Raw genomic sequence first — 23,391 nt, 5'->3', positions numbered from 1 at the left:
ACAGATGAATTGATCAGTGGAGCAGAATAGAGAACCTAGAAATAGACCCACCCCATAAATACACTCAGCTGTCTTTGACAAAGGAAGACAGACAATGCAATGGAGTAAAGGAGGTCTTTTTAACTAATGGTGATGGAACAACTGGATATTTGTGGAACAACAACAAAAAAAAAATCTAAAAAAATGAATTCACCTTTAACAAAAATGAGCTCAGGATGGATCACAGACCTAAATGTGAAATGCGCAACTGTAAAATTTCTAGAAGATAACATAGGAGGAAACCTAGATGGCCTTGGGTATCGTGATGCCTTTTTAGACACAACACCAAAGGCACGATCAGTGGAAAATATGATAAGCTGGACTTCACTGAAATTAAAAAACTTCTGCTCTGTCAAAGACAATGTCAAGAGAATGAGAAAACAAACCACAAACAGAGAATAATTGCGAAGGTATGTCTGACAAGAGACTGTTAATCCAAAATACACAGACTCTTAAAAACTTAATAAGGAAATAAACAACCCCATTGAAAAAAATCACCAAAAAAGATATACAGATGGCAAATAAACATGAAATGATGCTCCACATCATGTCATCAAAGAAATGCAAATTAAAACAATAATGAAGGGGCGGAGCAAGATGGCGGAGGAGTAGGAGACCTGGATTTCGTCTCCTCTCAGGAATTCAGCTGGATAGGGATCAAACCATTCTGAACACCTACAAACTCAACAGGAGATCGAAGAAAAGAATAGCAACAACTCTCTGAACAGAAAAGCGACCACTTTCTGGAAGGTAGGACGTGCGGAGAAGTGAATCCGAGGCGTTATTCGGGAGGATAGACGGCGGGGGAGGGGCCTCCGTCGGCCGCTTCTGGCAAGTGATAGAGCCACGGAGCACAAAATCGGAACTTTTAGAAGTCTGCTCCGCTGAGGGACGTCACTCTGGTGGCGAAGTGGGGGGGTGGAACCCTCACGGGACAGTGTGGTCTCAGGACCCTCGGGGTCACAGAAAGACCGGGGGTGCCTGAGTGCGGCAGAGCTCCCAGGTATCGGAGCAGGGAAGCTGGCTGCAGAGACGGAGCCGAGGTGCGGGCTCTCAGCTCGGGGTTGCCATAAACTGTGATCCGCGGCACAGTCGGGCCACTGCTCCTCCAGCAGGGACCCAACAAGCGGCAGATCCGGGGAGACTCACCTTCTTCCCCCGGGAGGAGAGGTGCGGGAGCGCACCGCGGGGATCTGCTGGGTTTGGAGACTCCACCCGGGGTCGGATGCCAGATAGAAAGGCGCGGTCACAGGCCGGGTGAGCGCGAAGTGTGGCCGGAGACCGGGGAGACGGGAGTGACTGACTGCTTTTCTCTGGGGGCTCGCTGAGGAGCGGGGCCCAGAGTTCTCGGCTCCTCTGGGGCGGAGACTGGGAGGCCACCATTTTCACTCTCTGCCTCCAAAGCTGTACGGAAAGCTTGCAGGGAACAAAAGCTCCGGAGAGCAAACCCGAGCAGATTACTTAGCCCGGACCGGCAAGGGCGGGGCAATTTTGCCTCCGGCAAAGACATTTGGGAACCACGGCAACAGGCCCCTCCCCCAGAAGATCAGCGAGAACAGCCAGCCAAGACCAAGTTTACCGATCAATGAGAACGGCAGAACTCCAGCGCTTGGGGAATACTGCACATAGAATTCATGGCTTTATTTGCAACGACGTGGATGGAACTGGAGGGTATTATGCTGAGCGAAATAAGTCAAACAGAGAAAGACATGTATCATATGACCTCACTGATATGAGGAATTCTTAATCTCAGGAAACAAACTGAGGGTTCCTGGAGTGGGGGGTGGGGTGGGAGGGATGGGGTGACTGGGTGATGGACACTGGGGAGGGTATGTGTTCTGGTAAGCGCAGTGAATTGTGCAAGACTGTTGAATCTCAGATCTGTACCTCTGAAACAAATAATGCAATATATGTTAAGAAAGAAAAAAAGAAGAAGAAGAATGTAGCAGGAGGGGAAGAATGAAGGGGGGGAAATCGGAGGGGGGGAGGAACCATGAGAGACGATGGACTCTGAAAAACAAACTGAGGGTTCTAGAGGGGAGGGGGTTGGGAGGATGGGTTAGCCTGGTGATGGGTATTGAGGAGGGCACGTTCTGCATGGAGCACTGGGTGTTATGCACAAACAATGAATCATGGAACACTAAATCTAAAACTAATGATGCAATGTATGGGGATTAACATAACAATAAAAAAATTAAAAAAAAAAATAAAGGGGAGAAAAATAAAGAAAATGGAGACCATGAAAAAAAAAAAAAAAAAAAAGAATTCATGGCTTTTTTACCATGATTCTTTAGTCTTTCAAAGTTAATTATTTTTTTTAACTGTCTTTTTTTCTTTTTTCTTTTTTTCTTTTTTTTTTGAATTTTTCTTTTTCCCTTTTTCAACCAACATCTTATCAATCCCTTTTTAAAAAAAAAAACATTTTTATTTTTCATTTTTAAAGTCATATTCTATCCCTTCATAGTAGTTACCCGTATTTTTGGCATATATATATAAGTTGTTCTCTCTTTAAAATCTTGAGATAGTTTCTTCTAACAGATCAAAATATACTCTAAATCTCTAGTGTATGGTTTTTTTCTACTCCCCTGCCTGATCACATTCTCTCCCTTTTTTCTTTCTTTCTTTCTTTTTTTTTTAATCCTCTTCTTTCTTTTTTCAAACAACTTATCAAATCCTTTTATAAAATTTTTTATAATTTCCATCTTTACAGTCATATTCCATCCCTTCATCATATCAACCCTTATTTTTGTACATATATAAGTTTTTCTTTCTTTAAAATTTTGGGAGGGACTTTCTTTTAACAGACCAAAATACACCCAAAATCTAGTGTGTGGCACTGATCTATAATCCAGCCTGATCATATGTGATCACATTCTGTTTTTATTTTGTTTTGTTTTGTTCTGCTTTTGTTTGTTTTTATCTTTATCTTTATCTTTTTCTTTTTTCTTTTTTTCTTTCTTTTTCTTTTTTCTCTCTTTCCCTTTCTTTTCCCACTGCTTCAGGTCTTTTCTGATTTGTTTAGAGTATATTTTCTGGGGACGTTGTTACCCTGCTAGCATTTTGTTCTCTCATTAATCTATTCTCCTCTGCACAAAATGACAAGACGGAAAAAATCACCTCAACAAAAAGAACAAGAGGTAGTACCGACTGCCAGGGACCTACTCAATACGGACATTAGTACGATGTCAGATCTAGAGTTCAGAATCATCACTTTAAAGATACTAGCTGGGCTTGAAAAAAGCATGGAAGTTATTAGAGAAACCCTTTCTGGAGAAGTAAAAGAACTAAAATCTAACCAAGTAGAAATCAAAAAGGCTATTAATGAGGTGCAATCGAATATGGGGGCGCTAACTGCTAGGATAAATGAGGCAGAAGAAAGAATCAGTGAGATAGAAGACCAAATGATGGAAAATAAAGAAGCTGAGAAAAAGAGAGATAAACAACTACTGGATCACGAGGGCAGAATTCGAGAGATAAACGATACCATAAGACGAAACAACATTAGAATAATTGGGATCCCAGAAGAAGAAGAAAGAGAGAGAGGGGCAGAAGGTATAATGGAGCAAATTATAGCAGAGAACTTCCCTAATTTGGGGAAGGAAACAGGCATCAAAATCCAGGAAGCACAGAGAACCCCTCTCAAAATCAATAAAAATAGGTCAACACCCCGACATCTAATAGTAAAACTTACGAGTCTCAGAGACAAAGAGAAAATCCTGAAAGCAGCTCGGGAGAAGAGATATGTAACCTACAATGGTAGAAACATTAGATTGGCAACAGACTTATCCACAGAGACCTGGCAGGCCAGAAAGGACTGGCAGGACATATTCAGAGCACTAAATGAGAAAAATATGCAGCCAAGAATACTATATCCAGCTAGGCTGTCATTGAAAATTGAAGGAGAGATCAAAAGCTTCCAGGACAAACAAAAACTAAAGGAATTTGCAAACACGAAACCAGCCCTACAAGAAATCTTGAAAGGGGTCCTCTAAGCAAAGAGAGAGCCTAAAAGCAACATAGACCAGAAAGGAACACAAACAATATACAGTAACAGTCACTTTACAGGCAATACAATGGCACTAAATTCCTATCTTTCAATAGTTACCCTGAATGTAAATGGGCTAAATGCCCCAATCAAAAGACACAGGCTATCAGATTGGATTAAAAAACAAGACCCATCGATATGCTGTCTGCAAGAGACTCATTTTAGACCCAAAGACACCCCCAGATTGAAAGTGAGGGGGTGGAAAACCATTTACCATGCTAATGGACACCAAAAGAAAGCTGGGGTGGCAATCCTTATGTCAGAAAATTAGATTTTAAACCAAAGACTGTAATAAGAGATGAGGAAGGACACTATATCATATTTAAAGGGTCTATCCAACAAGAAGATCTAACAATTGTAAATATCTACGCCCCTAACATGGGAGCAGCCAATTATATAAGGCAATTAATAACAAAAGCAAAGAAACACATTGACAACAATACAATAATAGTGGGGGACTTTAACACCCCCCTCACTGAAATGGACAGATCGTCTAAGCAAAAGATCAACAAGGAAATACAGACTTTAAATGACACACTGGACCAAATGGACTTCACAGACATATTAAGAACATTCCATCCCAAAGCAACGGAATACACATTCTTCTCTAGTGCCCATGGAACATTCTCCAGAATAGATCACATCCTAGGTCATAAATCAGGTCTCAACCGGTACCAGAAGATTGGGATCATCCCCTGCCTATTTTCAGACCACAATGCTTTGAAACTAGAACTCAATCACAAGAGGAAAGTCGGAAAGAACTCAAATACATGGAGGCTAAAGAGCATCCTACTGAAGAATGAATGGGTCAACCAGGAAATTAAAGAAGAATTAAAAAAATTCATGGAAACCAATGAAAATGAAAACACAACTATTCAAAATCTTTGGGATACAGCAAAGGCAGTCCTAAGAGGAAAGTATATAGCAATACAAGCCTTTCTCAAGAAACAAGAAAGGTCTCAAGTACACAACCTAACCCTACACCTAAAGGAGCTGGAGAAAGAACAGCAAATAAAGCCTAAACCCAGCAGGAGAAGAGAAATAATAAAGATCAGAGCAGAAATCAATGAAATAGAAACCAAAAGAACAGTAGAACAGATCAACGAAACTAGGAGCTGGTTCTTTGAAAGAATTAACAAGATTGATAAGCCCCTGGCCAGACTTATCAAAAAGAAAAGAGAAATGACCCAAATCAACAAAATCATGACTGAAAGAGGAGAGATCACAACCAACACCAAAGAAATACAAACAATTATAAGAACATATTATGAGCAACTCTATGCCAGCAAATTAGATAACCTGGAAGTAATGGATGCATTCCTAGAGATATATCAACTACCAAAACTGAACCAGGAAGAAATAGAAAACCTGAACAGACCTATAACCACTAAGGAAATAGAAGCAGTCATCAAAAATCTCCCAAAACACAAAAGCCCAGGGCCAGATGGCTTCCCAGGGGAATTCTACCAAACATTTCAAGAAGAATTAATACCTATCCTTCTGAAACTGTTCCAAAAAATAGAAATGGAAGGAAAACTTCCAAACTCATTTTATGAGGCCAGCATTACCTTGATCCCAAAACCAGACAAAGACCCCATCAAAAAGGAGAATTACAGACCAATATCCCTGATGAACATGGATGCAAAAATTCTCACCAAAATACTAGCCAATAGGATCCAACAGTACATTAAAAGGATCATTCACCACGACCAAGTCGGATTTATCCCTGGGCTGCAAGGTTGGTTCAACATCCGCAAATCAATCAACGTGATACAATACATTAACAAAAGAAAGAACAAGAATCATATGATCCTCTCAATAGATGCAGAAAAAGCATTTGACAAAGTACAGCATCCTTTCTTGATCAAAACTCTTCAGAGTATAGGCATAGAGGGTACATACCTCAATATCATAAAAGCCATCTATGAAAAACCTACAGCGAATATCATTCTCAATGGGGAAAAACTGAGAGCTTTCCCCCTAAGGTCAGGAACGCGGCAGGGATGTCCACTATCACCACTGCTATTCAACATAGTATTGGAAGTCCTAGCCACAGCAATCAGACAACAAAAAGAAATCAAAGGCATCGAAATTGGCAAAGAAGAAGTCAAACTCTCACTCTTTGCAGATGATATGATACTTTATGTGGAAAATCCCAAAGACTCCACCCCAAAACTGCTAGAACTCATACAGGAATTCAGCAAAGTGGCAGGATATAAAATCAATGCACAGAAGTCAGTGGCATTCCTATACACCAACAACAAGTCAGAAGAAAGAGAAATTAAGGAGTCAATCCCATTTACAATTGCACCCAAAACCATAAGATACCTAGGAATAAATCTAACCAAAGAGGCAAAGGATCTGTACTCAGAAAACTATAAAATAGTCATGAAAGAAATGGAGGAAGACACAAAGAAATGGAAAAACGTTCCATGCTCATGGATTGGAAGAACAAATATTGTGAAGATGTCAATCCTACCTAGAGCAATCTACACATTCAGTGCAATCCCCATCAAAATACCATCCACTTTCTTCAAAGAAATGGAACAAATAATCCAACAATTTGTATGGAACCAGAAAAGACCCCGCATAGCCAGAGGAATGTTGAAAAAGCAAAGCAAAGCTGGCGGCATCACAATTCCGGACTTCCAGCTCTACTACAAAGCTGTCATCATCAAGACAGTATGGAACTGGCACAAAAACAGACACATAGATCAATGGAACAGAATAGAGAGCCCAGAAACGGACCCTCAACTCTATGGTCAACTAATCTTTGACAAAGCAGGAAAGAATGTCCAATGGAAAAAAGACAGTCTCTTCAACAAATGGTGTTGGGAAAATTGGACAGCCACATGCAGAAGAATGAAACTGGACCATTTCCTTACACCACACACAAAAATAGACTCCAAATGGTTGAAAGACCTAAATGTGAGACAGGAGTCCATCAAAATCCTTGAGGAGAACACAGGCAGCAACCTCTTCGACCTCAGCCGCAGCAACTTCTTCCTAGAAACATCACCAAAGACAAGGGAAGCAAGGGCAAAAATGAACTATTGGGACTTCATCAAGATGAAAAGTTTTTGCAAAGCAAAGGAAACAGTCAACAAAACCAAAAGACAACTGACAGAATGGGAGAAGATATTTGCAAATGACATATCAGATAAAGGGCTAGTATCCAAAATCTATAAAGAACTCATCAAACTCAACACCAAAAGAACAAAGAATCCAATCAAGAAATGGGCAGAAGACATGAACAGACATTTTTCCAAAGAAGACATCCAAATGGCCAACAGACACATGAAAAAGTGTTCAATATCGCTCGGCATCAGGGAAATCCAAATCAAAACCTCAATGAGATACCACCTCACACCAGTCAGAATGGCTAAAATTAACAAGTCAGGAAATGACAGATGTTGGCGGGGATGCGGAGAAAGGGGAACCCTCCTACACTGTTGGTGGGAATGCAAGCTGGTGCAGCCACTCTGGAAAACAGTATGGAGGTTCCTCAAAAAGTTGAAAATAGAGCTACCATATGATCCAGCAATTGCACTCCTGGGTATTTACCCCAAAGATACAAAAGTAGGGACCCGAAAGGGTACGTGCACCCCGATGTTTATAGCAGCAATGTCCACAATAGCCAAACTGTGGAAAGAGCCAAGATGTCCATCAACAGATGAATGGATAAAGAAGAAGTGGTATATATATACAATGGAATATTATGCAGCCATCAAAAGGAATGAGATCTTGCCATTTGCAACGACGTGGATGGAACTGGAGGGTATTATGCTGAGCGAAATAAGTCAAACAGAGAAAGACATGTATCATATGACCTCACTGATATGAGGAATTCTTAATCTCAGGAAACAAACTGAGGGTTGCTGGAGTGGGGGGTGGGGTGGGAGAGATGGGGTGACTGGGTGATGGACACTGGGGAGGGTATGTGTTCTGGTAAGCACTGTGAATTGTGCAAGACTGTTGAATCTCAGATCTGTACCTCTGAAACAAATAATGCAATATATGTTAAGAAAGAAAAAAAGAAGAAGAATGTAGCAGGAGGGGAAGAATGAAGGGGGGGAATCGGAGGGGGAGAAGAACCATGAGAGACAATGGACTGTGAAAAACAAACTGAGGGTTCTAGACGGGAGGGGGGTGGGAGGATGGGTTAGCCTGGTGATGGGTATTGAGGAGGGCACGTTCTGCATGGAGCACTGGGTGTTATGCACAAACAATGAATCATGGAACACTATATCTAAAACTAATGATGTAATGTATGGGGATTAATATAACAATAAAAAAATTAAAAAAAATATAAAAATAAAACAATAATGAGATACAATTCTGTACCTATTAAATTCCTGAAAACACCAAATGCTGGTAATGATGTAGAGCAACAGGAACTCTCATTTATTGCTGGTGGGAATGCAAAATGGTACAGCCACTCTGGAAGACAGTTTGGTGGTTTGTTACAAGACTGAACTTACTCTTATCATATGATCCAGAAGTCATGTTCCTTGGTATTACCCAAAGGAGCTGGAAACTTATGTCAACACAAAAACCTGGACATGGATGTTTATAACAGTTTAATAATTGCCAAAATTTGGAAGCAAACAAGAGGTCCTTCAGTAGGTGAGTAGAGAAATAAACTATGGTACTTCCAGACAATGGAATATTACTCAGTGCTAAAAAGAAATTAGCTATCAAGCCTTGAAAAGATGTGGAGGAAACTGAAATGTTTTCCTAAGTGAAAGAAACCAATTTGAAAGAGCTGCATACTGTATGATACCAACATATGACGTTCTGGAAAAGGTAAAACTGTAAGACAGTAAAAAGATCACTGGTGGCGAGGGGTTGTAATGGGAGGGTCAGATGAAGAAGCAGAGCAAAGAGGATTTTAGGGCAGTTCTAATAATCTGTAAAATACAATGATGGTGGGTAAATCTCATTATATATTTGTTCAAACCCAAAGAATAAACGGCAAGAGTGAACCTTAACGTAAACCATGGACTTTAGGTGATTGTGATGTGTCAATGTAGGTTCATCCGTTGTAATAAATGCACCACTCAGTTGGGGATGTTGATAAATGGGGAGGCTGTGCATGTTGAGGGAGGCAGGGGGTAGTTGGGAAATCTCTGTACCTTCCCTTCAATTCTGCAGTGAACTTTAAGCTGCTCTAAAAAAATAAAGTCTAGATCTAGAGTATAATATGTATGTCAAAAAAATTTAAAAAAAATGATTAAGGAAATATAACCAAGGACATTTGAATGAAAATAAAAAGTTATGGGGCTCCTGGGTGGCTCAGTCGATTAAGTGTATGACGCTTGATTTTGGCTCAGGTCATCTCAGGGTTGTGAATCTAGCCCCAGATCAGACTTCATGCTGGCCATGGAGCCTATGTAAGAGTCTCTCTCTTTTTCTCCCTCTGCCCCTCCCCCTCTTCCTGCACGCACACATGCTCTCTGTCTCTCTCTTTAAAAAAAAAAAAAAAAATTAATGATAAATTGAGTGGTTTTGTTCCACAGAGCTTTTTACATTTTATAGAAAAACTATTTAGACTCTTCTCCAAGAAATCTGGACAACTAGAATAAGTTATTCTTCCTAGGGTCATGCTTCTATAAGCCCTCCAAGTCTGGCTTCCCAGCTCTGCATTTGCTGGCTTATTCTGGTGCCCATTGCATTAGCATTTATAAATCAGAACCAGCACTGTGCCTTCTCCACTTTATTGCTGCATATCTTGAAAATACTGTTATAATGTTACATATTTATCTCAATTCTAAAACTTGGGGAGGTGTATATGTGTTTGTGTATAGATCGTAATGCAAAACCCGCTTCTCCACTCACTTTTTAATGAATCCAGTCTATCATATTAGCAAAATATGCCTTTTTACCCTCAAGGTTGCTTTATAATTAGATATAACAAAAACATCAATTTGGAAATTTGATTCTGTTTGCTATTGCTCCCTACTTGGCCTAAAATTATACCAACAATGATTTGAAAATATATAACAGAGGATAAAAGTACGAGAGTACCTCAAGTAGATATATGTTTTATTAGCAGCTTCTTCAAAACAAACTATTTGCTGTGTGACCCTTTATTTCACTTTTCTCTTTCATATAGGAAACTTTTTCCAAGGGGGTGAATATTTGGAAATGATTGAATATCATGGGATAATAGTTGATAATAATAATAGCTAATGTTTTAGCTATTATTAATTATACCTGATTTTTGGTATAAGCAATGTATATACATTATCTGATTTAAGTCTTTGTCAAAATCCTATCAATTAGAGAGATTCTAAAATATCTCCACTATAGAGATAAGCAGATGAGCATTTTATTTAATAATTTAAGAGTAACAAGAATTGTATTGCTGCCAAAATGTTTAAATCTAAGGAAACAAATAAATTGGAAATTATATATACATATATAATAATGTATATACATATATATGGCAAGATATATATGATATATATAACATATATTCATAATATGCATACATATATATGGTGTGGAAGAGAGATTAACAAAGTTGAAATTTTCAAAATTAAAAATTTCAATTATCCTCTAACTTTGTTACAAAAGATAAAGAACTAATAGAAGGAAAAACTTTAAATTTACAAGATACTATGTTAAAAACAAAGTTTGTATTAAACTATTTGGGGCATAGATGTACACCTAAGAATCTCAGGTCAACATCTGGAATTGAAGTTATAAAGTTTGTGGACTTCTAATTTGTTCCATGTACCAGGCAAAATTCATGAGAAAATAAAATAGCCCGTTCTCCAAAGTATTTCAGTCTTTTGGTTGTCATTTAGACTGGGAAGGATGGTATATTTTAAGATTTAGAATTTCCATTCTAAAGTACTAGGATTTGTTTTAATGATTAATTACTTCTATAAAACCAAAATGATGTCAAGAATTAACAGTGCAAAAAGCATCAGGGATACAAAATAAATTAGGAGGATTCTACAGTTAAGATTGTTATTACCCAGTAATCTGGAAAACACAGAGCTTCTAAAGGCAATGGGGCAGACTTTCATAGCTCATTCTCTGCCCCACATATCACAATTACCCTGGATGCTCTTTCAACACATATTTAGAGTACCTGAGCCTGGTCTTCGCCATACCAAACCACAGTCTGGGGCTGGAGAAGTGAAACTGTGAATGGATATTTTTTTAAAACACTTTATTGAGGCATGGTTGACATACAAAGGGCTGTACATATTTAATGTATACAACTTGATGTGTTTGAGTATAAGTATGTACCCATGAAACCATCACCACAATCAGTGACATTATTATATTCATCACATGCCCTTTGTGTGGGTGTGCGCGCGTGCACGCACATATGTGTGTGTGTGTGTGTGTGTGTGTGAGTGATAAGAACACTTAAAAGATCTATCCTCTCTTCTAAAGCTTCCCAGGTGACGTTTTTTTTTTTTTGGCCCGTGAATTTGTAGAAACAATAATGAAAAGAGACAGTAAAAAGTGTGGACCTCAACAAAGATGGTCACTAAAAACAAAAGTTGAGCTCATTAATCCCAAACATAAAAAATAACTCCTTATTCCAGAAAAGAATAAGAAATTTAGTGGGGGTGGGGCACAGTGTTATTATATTAAGATAAAACATCATAATTTTTCTTAGGAGAATGAGGAAGAAATGAAACAAGGAAAAAGGGGGCGAATGACCAAAAGGTGAATATTCTCTTCTGTGTTTACCAGAAGTTATTTTTAATAAGATAATTTCTAGTAAGAATTCTAATATCCCAGCAATAGTGTTTTGCTTTCACAGAATCTACTAAAAGAGGAAAACATGTAAAACTAGACTGGTTTTCTGCTCATATTTCAGGCTAACGCTGGATATCTTGAGGCAGCGGTATTTTATTATTATCAACATGTTGAGCAGCTGTGTGTGTGCCTGTGGTACAGGCCTCAGGTTTTCCTCTTTTCCGGGTTTGCTTTCATCTTTCTCTTGCTGACCACCAGCTTCCGTTCTGCTCTGAGAGCTGTCTTGTGATTACCCACAATCAACACTTCCATCACCACCACTGGACTGCCAGCTAATAGTAAACTGACCTAAAATGCATGTCCCGAGCCCCTGTATCACACTGTGTTTTGTAGATAAAACTTATAAGATGCATTTCAAAAACCATCAAACTTACAGAGGACCACAGCCCTCAAGTATCAGAAGAGACACTGTTTGGCCCTTAACGTGTACATGTGTATTTTATTTTATTTTTTATTTATTTTTTATTTTTTTAAAGGATTTTATTTATTTATTTGACACAGAGAGAGAAAGCGAGAGAGGGAACACAAGCAGGGGGAGTGGGAGAGGGAGAAGCAGGCTTCCCGCCGAGCAGAGAGCCCGATGTGGGGCTCGATCCCAGGACCCTGAGATCATGACCTGAGCCGAAGGCAGTCGCTTAACCGACTGAGCCACCCAGGCGCCCCTGTGTGTATTTTAATTTGTAGATTTGCCGCTGTTGTTTTCCACAAACACATACATAATCTTGTCTTATGAATTACATATGAATTTGCAGAAACTCTTAAAAATTGGGCTTATGTGAGTCATTTTACTCCATGCTATTTTATACAATGAACAAAGCAATGTTTTTACTTTTGATTAAATACAATTAGGTTATGATTTTTATCTGACCTGGGCATAGAATTAAACTCATTATGGAGAAAAATATTTACGGTGCATCATTAATTGTATCTCATCAAATTTATCCACACTTACAGCTGTCCAAAGTTCCTCACAATTTTGAATTTTTCTATCAAATGGCATGTTAACTGAATCTGAAATAATACACTTATTTTAAAAAAGTTTGTCTTTAACACCTCTGTATCGTATGGTGCAAAGTATGCTTATAAATGAGGATTAAAATACATTGGCAGAAGAATTTAAATCACCTTCCTTTCTTTTAGGTAAATTTGTCTCTGGAATAAGATCTTCTATTTTAAAACTGAAAAGAATGGACAATGGCCTCACAGAATTGCAGTCTGCAAATAGCTCCCATAGTACTATATGTTAACGACCTTTTTTCTACATAATAAAAATATTCAGGATTTATTGACTAACCAAGGCTGTTAGCTTTTAAGCTTTTATATTCTTTTCCTCTGTAGCTACCTTTTTAAAAATCATAAATCTTCAAAGCGGATGAAAATATTATCTGACACAGTATTATAACTTGTTCCTTCACCTCAGTTTTTATTTCCATGCACTCAATTGGTGTGCTTCAATTCCTGGTCTCCATCAGAGCTAGCTCCGAAATTTTCCAGACTAATGAACATAATGTTAAAGCAAACAGAGGAAGGTAACCTGGGGTCAAGAACTAGTGGAAACAAATCATTAATAAATAGCAATTTATGTAAGTACGTTGTCCTGCTCTCCTAGGAACCTCAGTGTTCATCAGTCCTTCTTTGGGAACTTGAGGGGTTTTTTTGTTTTTTTTGTTTTTTTTTCATTTTTCTGAAAAGCTGCTCACTCTGTTTCCTTGAAACTACACGTGATAAGACTCCGAAGGGTGAAAACATGAATAATAGTATACGCTGATGTTTTTCAGCTGTCACATGGAACTCCCCTGGTTCAATTAAAACAAAAAGCCTATTTGCAACTGCTCTCCTTTGCTGCAGATGAACAAAGGAATACTCCTTCACTAATTCTGAAAGTAACTTGTCACAGTGGGGTTCTAAGGCCTAGTCAAATAATTGTCTTAGTGTACTGCCTGCTGTGTTCAATACTGAGTGAAAATGGAAGCCAGGCCCTAACTCCAGCTTATTTCACAATTCTTCTGTTATTTAAATGATTTTAGTCAGTTTGGGGAAAGCCAGACCTTTATAAATTAACAGCAGGGAAATACCAAAGGTGTCAGATTGCATATTTATCATCTTTTTCGTGTAATACTTAAATATGTATTAAGAAGTGACTGACATAAATTAGGCAGATTTCAGAAGCCACAGGCCGTGGCTTGTAGAGGACCCCCTTCTGCTTGACATTTCATCCTTGTCAAAGATCAAATTATTTTAATTTAGGCTGCAAATTATAAGGAATGAAGACTTCTTTGTGGGAATTCCCTGTGGTAATCTGACTTTTGTTGTTACTGCTGCTTGTCAGTGTGCAAAAGATATAATATGCATGCAAATAAGGTTAAAAAATATGTACTATCTAATTATCCAGCCAGTACATTCCACTTGAAGACAGTGGGAGGCCTGACACACAGTATGTGTTTGATTCATTGAGGCCTGCAGGGTATTTACACAAGATTACTTTTAATTATGAAATTAATATCTGTTTATCTAGAATATATAGCGGTAAGTGAGTATACACATGAGCAGAATTCTTTAGTAAAAAGAAATCATCTTAATTTAATACGAGAAAAGGAGGAAAAAAATCGCTTGTTTCTAGGGGGAAAAAAAGGCATCATCCAGACCTCGGTTTCACCCCTTTTGAAACAAATTGAATGAAAACTTGGCACCTTCCCTAGAATTTGTTTCTTGCCCTGCCAAGTAGACTCAAGATGTGTTGCTTTATTTCACAGTTTTTATATTTTAGTGAACAAGATGCAGTATTAGATTCAGTACGAAGAGGCAAATGTGGAAAAAGAGCGGTTTTTTTGTTTGTTTTTTTGTTTGTTTGTTTTTTCATTTTGGTGGAACATTATCTCTTCTAGGTTCAAAAATCATCATTGCCATGAGAAAGAGAAAGATGAAGTCAGTATCAGTGTTTTGTTTTGTTTCTGAAATAAGATGTAGCAAATAACAGTCCCACCACAAATATACTTCAGTCTAGGGAATGCATATCCCTAACAAAGTTCTCTGCAAAACAAAGAGTTATAAATTTGCATCTCTTCTCCTATCAGCTTACTTACAACTGACAGAGGGAGAACGATATCTGGGATGCATTTATAATAAGTACCACTTTAGAAACCTCAAAGCAAATGAATAAGTAAGTAATAATTCCAAAAATACAGTATGGCCTTGCGCTCTTCACACATGTCCATCAGCGGAAATGGACAGAAAACTCAAAAGATTAAAAAGTGGCCACTCTGAATATCACAAAGCATTGTCTGTTACCAAGTTTCATATTTTTCACAATCAAAAGGGTGTTTTGTCACCAGGCAAACAACAACAAAAAATCTGGCTGATGGATTATTTTCATTTCTCAATCTATTGTTACAGCTATAGAGTAAGGGTGGGTTGGACATTGCTTCTGCTGTTCTTGGCATTTCTCTCACAGCCTCACTGGTCCTCCATGTTCGCTTAGACAACAGTGCCTCTTATCGCCTGTAACACGGTGCTTGGAACTTAATCTAGTACAAGAAACCATCCTTGGCCACTCTGATGTGATTCGGGTCTCTTTGAACTGGTGTTTTATACTTTATTTTTTTTCCCCAAAGTGTATTAAGCCACTTCTTTCTCTGCCCAAACAAGTGATACCACGAATTATGAATTCTGTTTCCTTACTTTGCCCCCAATAGTGGCTTGCAGTATGTTCTAACTAGGAGGCAGTCATTAAAATTTCTGCCTGAACATTGACCAGACTTCTTAGACTCAACCTCTTTTGTAACACATGAGAAATTTGTAGCTGGTTATGCAGACACTAATGTGTGTCCTTCCCAATGGTTTTCTGTAAACAGAGATAGACTGATGATTTAATTTGATCATGTTTAAAGACATGTTTAAATGATAACTGATTAATGTTCGTGGCTGCTTTATCTTTTATATTGACATTTAGAGTAGTGATTTAAGTGTTCTTAAAAGGTCTATTTAAATATGACAGGATTTTGGACTTAAAAACTCCTATTGAAAGATAAGGAAATACAAAAGAGGAAATCAAGGAAAAAAGATCAAATATCTTACTGTTTCTGTTTTTTTTTTTTTTTCTTTCTTTTCACTGATCAGTGTGATGGAGTACAAATAGATTTAATAAACATCTCCCTGGAAGGAATTGCTATTTTGAATATACCAAGCATGCATGGTGGATCCAATCTTTGGGGAGAGTCTAAGAAAAGACGAAGCCATCGCCGAATAGAGAAAAAAGGGTCTGACAAAAGGACCACACTCACAGATGCGAAAGAATTGAAGTTTGCAAGTCAGGGTAAGTTTTCTTAAATTTAATTAAAATATATCATAATATATTCTAAAATCATATATAAACTGGCAATATTTTTCATGGTTTTTTTCCCATTATTCTCCTTCTTTGGATTTCATTCTGTTTATTCTCCTTCCCACAGAAAACAGAATACATGTGGGTATTTCGTGGATAATAATGTAGGATATATTGCACATTAAGTTCTGAAATGTGATCATCTTGGTCGGGATGTTTGAGTTGTTGTAACAAGGGCCTCGTTAAGGCTTTCCGATGTTGTGTTGCAAGATTTTTTAGTCTTGGCTGTGTTCACTCAGGCTGGGACATCAAAGCTATCTTACATTAAGCTGTTGTTCTAAGTACCACGTAGAATGACATGTTTAAATACCCCACAAAAAATTTTGGTTATCTGCCGCTATTTTTCCAGAAATTTTATAACAACAATGAGGAGACCTGGGAAACAGATCAAAAAAGACTAGCAAAATGGGAGAGAATAGCTGTGCATCAGAATTTTCAATTTCATTGTAATGTAGGTCACACTCAGACATGACAACTAATTCTTGTTGATAGATTTTATAGACAGAGATCTAAAATTGGTAGTATTCTAATAATTAGTCATGCCCCAATAGTTTTTGTGTATTTCAGAATCTACCTAATTAATACTATTGATGCCATTCAGATAGCCAGGAAAGCATCTTGGCCAGCTCAGTGTAGCAAAGGCAAAATATGGAGAGGTTGGCCCCTTTATGGGCCCAAGAAAAATAGTAAAATAAATATATTTAAAAAATAAATAACAAAAAAATTGTGAAGATGGTTGGTAGGCTTGATGGTGGTAGGACACAGCTTTATCTTTCAGTGTCTTCAGGTATCTGATTCAAGGTCTGGTAGCCAGCAGTTACTTCTGTTATATGGAATATAGTGACCATGAGCATGACAAAGATTGACAGAGAAAGTATTAGTTATTATTCTCTTGAAGAAGTGCTTATTACAACCTGTCAATGACAGAAGCTTTTGAAGTCCCTTAAATATATAGGTAATCCTAAAGAGGTAAATTCTGAAGAGTCATGTAATTTAGTACAAGCAAATTTATACCAACTTATTTAAAATGCTTCATAGAGTGAATATAACTATATGGAAACATGGAGAAAAATGGTTTTTTTGAAGGAGGAATATATAGAAGAAATGAGTAGGTTTATGCCATATGGATTTTAAAATATAGAGTATTAGATATAATTATTATTTCCTAGGGGTTATTGACATTAATATTGTATTTATATTTAAATGTAAGATTAATAGCTTTCTAAGAAGATTAATAAAACAGAGTAATATAGTCCATATAATTAAAAAAAAGTTTTATATATGTCTATAACAATTTTAAATTTTTTGATGTGGTCACTACATACCAATACTTGGCATGTCCTTTGCATGTTGATAATCCATCTATAAATCTGATTTATTGTCAATGTTCAGCTGCCAACTATGTTTGCCTATTGAGCTATTGAAGTTTATAAGACTCATGATTATGCTCAACCAGGACAAGTGTCTATATAACCCCTATGGTGCTTACTGCAGGCTTGCTATTTGCTGGCCTCACTCATGCCCCTCTCTGTATCTTTCTTCGGTAATACACATTCGAAATAAAGCACAGACATATCAGCCAGAAGTATTGTCATAGACTGTCATTGCCTATAACTGTACAAAAAGACCTCTCTTCCCATTTTGTCTTCTTACTTAATGTTGTGGAACTATTCGGGCTAAGTCTCCATAAATTTGGTGAAGGAGAAAAGTGGGAACCTGTAGGGTTTGTGGCATGAATACATTTTTTCTCAGTACAAAGGTAGGGAAAAAGAGTAGAAAACAGAGTTTTTGTTTGAAGATCATTGTATGAGCAATAACAGAAATATGTTCATAACTGATTTCGTTCAACTTTTGTTGCCTCTGTTGAAACCGACAATACTAGTATTTTGAGTGTCGTTTTATTTCAAGATAAGCACAATTTCATCACGAAAAATGACCTTATCAGCTGAATATAAAAAATAGACTATATTAACCAGTATTTCCTTTTTATTAATTTTATGTAGATTTTTTTCATGTTGATATATTCGGCAACAAAATAGCCGGATGTATCTCAAAATGCTTCGAAGATTTGATTGCAAATTTATTCTCTTAACCGTAAATGTTATGCTTACTAGTCAAGAAGTGAAATTTACTACTTAAAATATCTGCATAGATCCCTTTCCTAAATGGTACATATTTCTATCACTTGATTTTGTCTTCAATATCTTGACACAAAAACAATAGAATTAAATGTGAGAGTCAATCAGTATTTTAAATCTAAATATATTTTCAAATTTACATAAAATGATTATAAGTATTGACTTTAGAATGAATTATGAAAAATACAATTCTAGTTCAACACGTTTCTTTAGCCCAGACTCACGTTAATATATTTTTCACTCTTAGAAAATATATAAACAAATAAAAACTTAATATAATTTCCTTTTCAGGAAGTACTTTCTTGATATATTAACAAACAACTTTTCTGATATGCTGCTGCAAAAAATTTGAAGTTTAAACTAAATTTTTACTGTATTGAAATGGATGCTTATTTCCATCAACTTTAGAAAGCTTTTGGTGGGGGACAGAGAGTAGGGGAGACATACATAATTAGAGTTTTATAATAAAGATAAATTATTTTATTTAGTAGAAGCATTTAAATTAAGAAATAGGTTTACATTTTTTTCAATTTAAAAACATGTCATAGACCAAAGGTACAGGATCAGGTTTTAGAGCATTAAATCCTCAACTGTATTATGCTGTACATTATCTGGGACTCCTGCACAATTAATTTGTTTGCAGTCTTTGAGGATACTCACAGCATAAGATCAGAGTATCGTCAGTTAATAATTTCACTGGTTGGAAATGTTATGCTTGATTTAACTCAAATTGACCAAAATTATAAGTAATTCATTTAATTACATTATTGTTCTAACAGAATATTCTAGAACAGATGGATGCAGTTCTCAAACATATTCAGACTCATCTGATTCCGTAGATATTTTCTTTGTGGGTTTGTCTTTTGTGTTTTGTTTCACTTTTGCTTTTGGAAATACAAATAAGTGTGTTCTATATAATTGGCATGGTCTTTAAGCACAATTGTAAAGTAGGCCAAGTAGCTGTTCAGTACTCCTGGCCTTCATCCTCAATCTTGCCCATGACTTTCCGTTGCCGAGTTTATCTTTGCTTCCCCCTCTACTGAAGTAAATCTAGGCCTTGGAAAGATGTCTAATAAGTTCACTCACGTTAATGTATAAATGACTGATTGCAGATGAAAGTAGAGGTATTTGCATTTTAAAAGAAATAAAGGCCTTCAGCTAAACCATTATTTTTCAAACTTTGTTACATTGAGTTATAACTGCAGCTCTTCAGAGTTTCTGTAAAGACTTGGTTCAAACTAATTATTGCCATATTTTGGAAGTACAAAAAAAACCCTATAATAAAAACATACTAAGGTGTGCAGGTCTATAGAAACATTTTGTCATATTAGTAACTCTAACAGCATTAAATTCTGTACCAGACAAAAATAACTTCCTGTCTTCCTGCTCCTCATCTTCTTCCTTCTCCATAGATAGGTAAAAAGATAGATATGCATATCTACACGTACACATTTATATCCAAATGCACATATAAACAAACAAAGTAAGTAAAAACTGTGCCATTAGTTAGAAAGTCTGTAGCTCTGCAATGGTCAATATGTCTTTGCATGTTTAATGAGAATAATTGTACGAATGGGTACATTACCACCACAGTGTGTGTGAACCACATACAATTAAAAGGCCCATGAGCTCAGGTACTTCTGTTTGGCATAAGCAATAAAAAGTACATAACAATCAAGGGAAGTGAAAACAAAGTGATAATATTTTATTTATTTATTTATTTTTATTATGTTATGTTAATCACCGTTCATTACATCATTAGTTTTTGATGTAGTGTTCCATGATTCATTGTTTGCGCATAACACCCAGTGCTCCATGCAGAACGTGCCCTCTTTAATACCCATCACCAGGCTAACCCATCCTCCCACCCCCCTCCCCTCTAGAACCCTCAGTTTGTTTCTCAGAGTCCATCATCTCTCATGGTTCATCTCCCCCTCCGATTCCCCCCCCGTCATTTTTCCCTTCCTACTATCTTCTTTTTTTTTTTTTAACATATAATGTATTATATGTTTCAGAGGTACAGGTCTGTGATTCAATGGTCGTACACAATTCACCATAGCACATACCTTCCCCAGTGTCTGATGAAAATGGACATGACTTTTTAGAAAATTTCTTGCTCATAAAGAAATTGCATTAGTTAACTACCTCACGGAAATAATAGGTTTGTATTAGCTTATACATCAAGTCTACTTTTATCAGAGATCTGTGGTATAAACATACTCAAAACTGCAGCTAAAGAGCCTTTTTTATGGTTGAATAACATTCCATTGTATGTATGTATGTGTGTACGCATCTATATATGTATACATACATTTTTTTTTTATCCATTGATCGATGGACACTTGAACTGCTTCCCTGTCTTGGCTGTTGTAACTAGTGCTGCTATAAACATAAGGATTCATGTATCCTAAAAAGATACCTTTGAAAAGTATCTTTTAACCAAACAGTGAGGACCTCTCAAGTAATATGAACAGTTTTGAGTTATTCTAAAGGTTTTAGCTTTGAAGATACAAGTCCAACTATTCCACTTTCCAGAAATGAAATGGTGCAAGACAGCCGCATCAGACGTAAAAAGTCCACAGCCTTTACAATCACATACTTGTCTGGATCAGGATATTCTCAGGACTGCACAACCAAAACAAAATGCAGAAATCAATGAAAATAGGATGCTTGGGACACTGCAGCTGTTGATCAGAAAAACTCCGTTTTTTTTCATGGATCGACTGTACTAAAAGTGTTCACAAACTCAACCTCGAACATTTATTTGTACAGATAAAACCTTAGGTTTCTCTTTCATTTATGGATTTTTAAAGTATTGCTTCATTTGAAAAATTAAAAAAAAAAGTTGACTACTTTAAAAAGTTTGAAACCACTGAGCAAAAGTAATTATATTCAAGCCAAAGAGTTTCAGACGTTTGCCAGAAGCTACTGGAGACACTGTGGGGGAGCAGCTAGATTTCCTGCTTGAAACCTCATTAACTAGGTGACTGTCCACCACACATATGGATACAACTAGCCAGGTACCAGTCATATAAAAGTTTATTTTAAAAACTAATTAACACGTGATATTATTCATGAAATTTTCAGTGATTTCACTCCCTTTTACCAATGCTAAGTCTTTTATTTGGGGAGAATTTCCCCGAAGTACAGCATGCACTCCCCTGATGGAAAATTGAAATGGTTTAAACAGTACACAGATGGATATTTTAAAGGTTAGTAGTTTTTATATGTATGATTATAATTGTTGTCTCTTTATGGTAGAGGATGCTGGGTTGTTGTTTTTTTTTTAAATTTCTAATTTTAACTTCAATTTTATTTTTGAAATAAATAGAAGCAAAAATAGGGTAAAAACCCAAATGAATAATAATACAGGAGGTATTTGAGTAAGGCCAAGATTGTAAAGATGTGACAAGAAGGAATAAAGTTTAGAAAGTCACACTACGCTAACATGACAGCTCTCAGTCACCACTTCCTCTCGTTCACACAGCCCTAATTTTGAACACTTTTTGTGAACATGCTTTTTCTTCTTCATCATCGTGCCTACAATTTACTGTGTATCAGTTCCCCAAGAACAAGCTTTTCCGTGGACTTTACACTGCCCACGCTCCTCCCCCTCCCTATTTGACGTTCATGCCCTGTGCTAGGGAAGACTAAAACCCTGATTCTTCTTAGAAGCCAGAGGAGAGAGACTATTCCTCTGACCGACTGTCAAGGAATCTCTCTACATCAAATGGCTTTATTATTATTTTGTTTTTTGAAAACTCTGAGATAGTAGGAAGAAGAAAAAGTCAGTCTAAACCAGATTGGTCAAAGAGAATAAACGAGTTGATATCTATGAAAACTTGGCAAAACTTGAATTTCTTTTGCCTGTGGAGATAAATAAGGTTAATGGCTCTTTTGTCTCTGTCTTTAAAACGGGAATGGTGGATTCTGAAAGAGTTGAGATTCATCTTCGTGCTCTGTGCATTGTGTTACCTGGATAAGTACACAAATAGCATTTAAATAGTAAGACCCTGACTTTCTATGCCTTGTAGAAGTTATAATTCTCTGAAAGTTGATGGTAAGGACATTTGTCATCAATTATTATCAATTTTTCTAGACATTTCTATGGGTTATTTGGGGTAATTTAGAAGGCAGTGTTTTATGTTGTCTAAATATAAACTGCAATATTCATTTTAGAACTGTAGATGATGTATTTGGCATTCAGACACTGGCAAGCAGAACAATTTCCAAGCATTTAAATTCAGTGATTAAATCAATTAAATTTAGAAACAAGAAAAGGATTTCATGCTGCATTATTATACCTTAAAATTGTTGAAAAAAGATTATGGCATTTGATATGTTACATTTCAAAAAAATACCTGCATATATTAATACCATGATAATTTTATTGGTTGAAAATAGATAGATCCAAACATTTGCTCTCTAGTAAACTTTATGGAGATGTCTCTCATGAGTTCCTAATTGTATGTTTTCAAACTACCTCCTTTGAAAATTTCCAGCAGTGGCTAATGCAAATAATATCACATACTTAATAAAACTATCTAAATATCTAAGTTTCTGTTTGCAATTGTATATTGAATCATACACCTGGATATCTTAATGTGTGATAGCTCCCTATTTTTACAAAAGGCATGCTTTTAAAGTATAAGACAGTAATAAAGAATTAAGGGATATAAAATGTATTTCTTGTATGTAAAAATAGATATGTATTTTTGAAATATAAGACTGTGTACTCTTATCTTTGGCTTAGCTGTCCTATAAAAGCATATATATTATGAATAAGCATTTATGAAATTCCTGTTTGTCATGGCACTATAAGACTGCAGAGAAACTGCTAGCCTCCTAAAAATTTGGAAATCAGAAACCATAAATATGAGTAAATGATTATTTATGAACAATTGAAACATCAGATGGCAGTCTTTAGAACTAGCATCATTGTCCTTTTTCTCCATGTCCAACAGTCAGATTTTCAAAATCTGACATGCGGTATTCTAGAAACA

The 23,391-nt window shown here is 36.6% G+C and overlaps 1 protein-coding gene across 10 annotated transcripts in view; it reads left to right on the top strand.

The window, feature by feature from the left end:
* The window catches only part of DGKB (diacylglycerol kinase beta), a 731,665-nt gene that overhangs the window by 522,375 nt on the left and 185,899 nt on the right, over window positions 1-23,391 (top strand). For all 10 annotated transcript variants that reach the window (XM_078059329.1, XM_078059328.1, XM_078059325.1 and 7 more), the window contains one exon: window positions 15,986-16,181. In XM_078059329.1, coding sequence (XP_077915455.1) covers window positions 15,986-16,181 — 196 coding nt within the window. The remainder of the gene's footprint in view (window positions 1-15,985; window positions 16,182-23,391) is intronic.

The sequence above is a fragment of the Halichoerus grypus genome, chromosome 12 (genome assembly GCF_964656455.1).
Source record: "Halichoerus grypus chromosome 12, mHalGry1.hap1.1, whole genome shotgun sequence".
In the NCBI taxonomy this organism is placed as follows: domain Eukaryota; kingdom Metazoa; phylum Chordata; class Mammalia; order Carnivora; family Phocidae; genus Halichoerus; species Halichoerus grypus.
The sequence above is the reverse complement of the archived record's forward strand: the minus strand, read 5'-3'. Positions and strand labels throughout refer to the sequence as shown.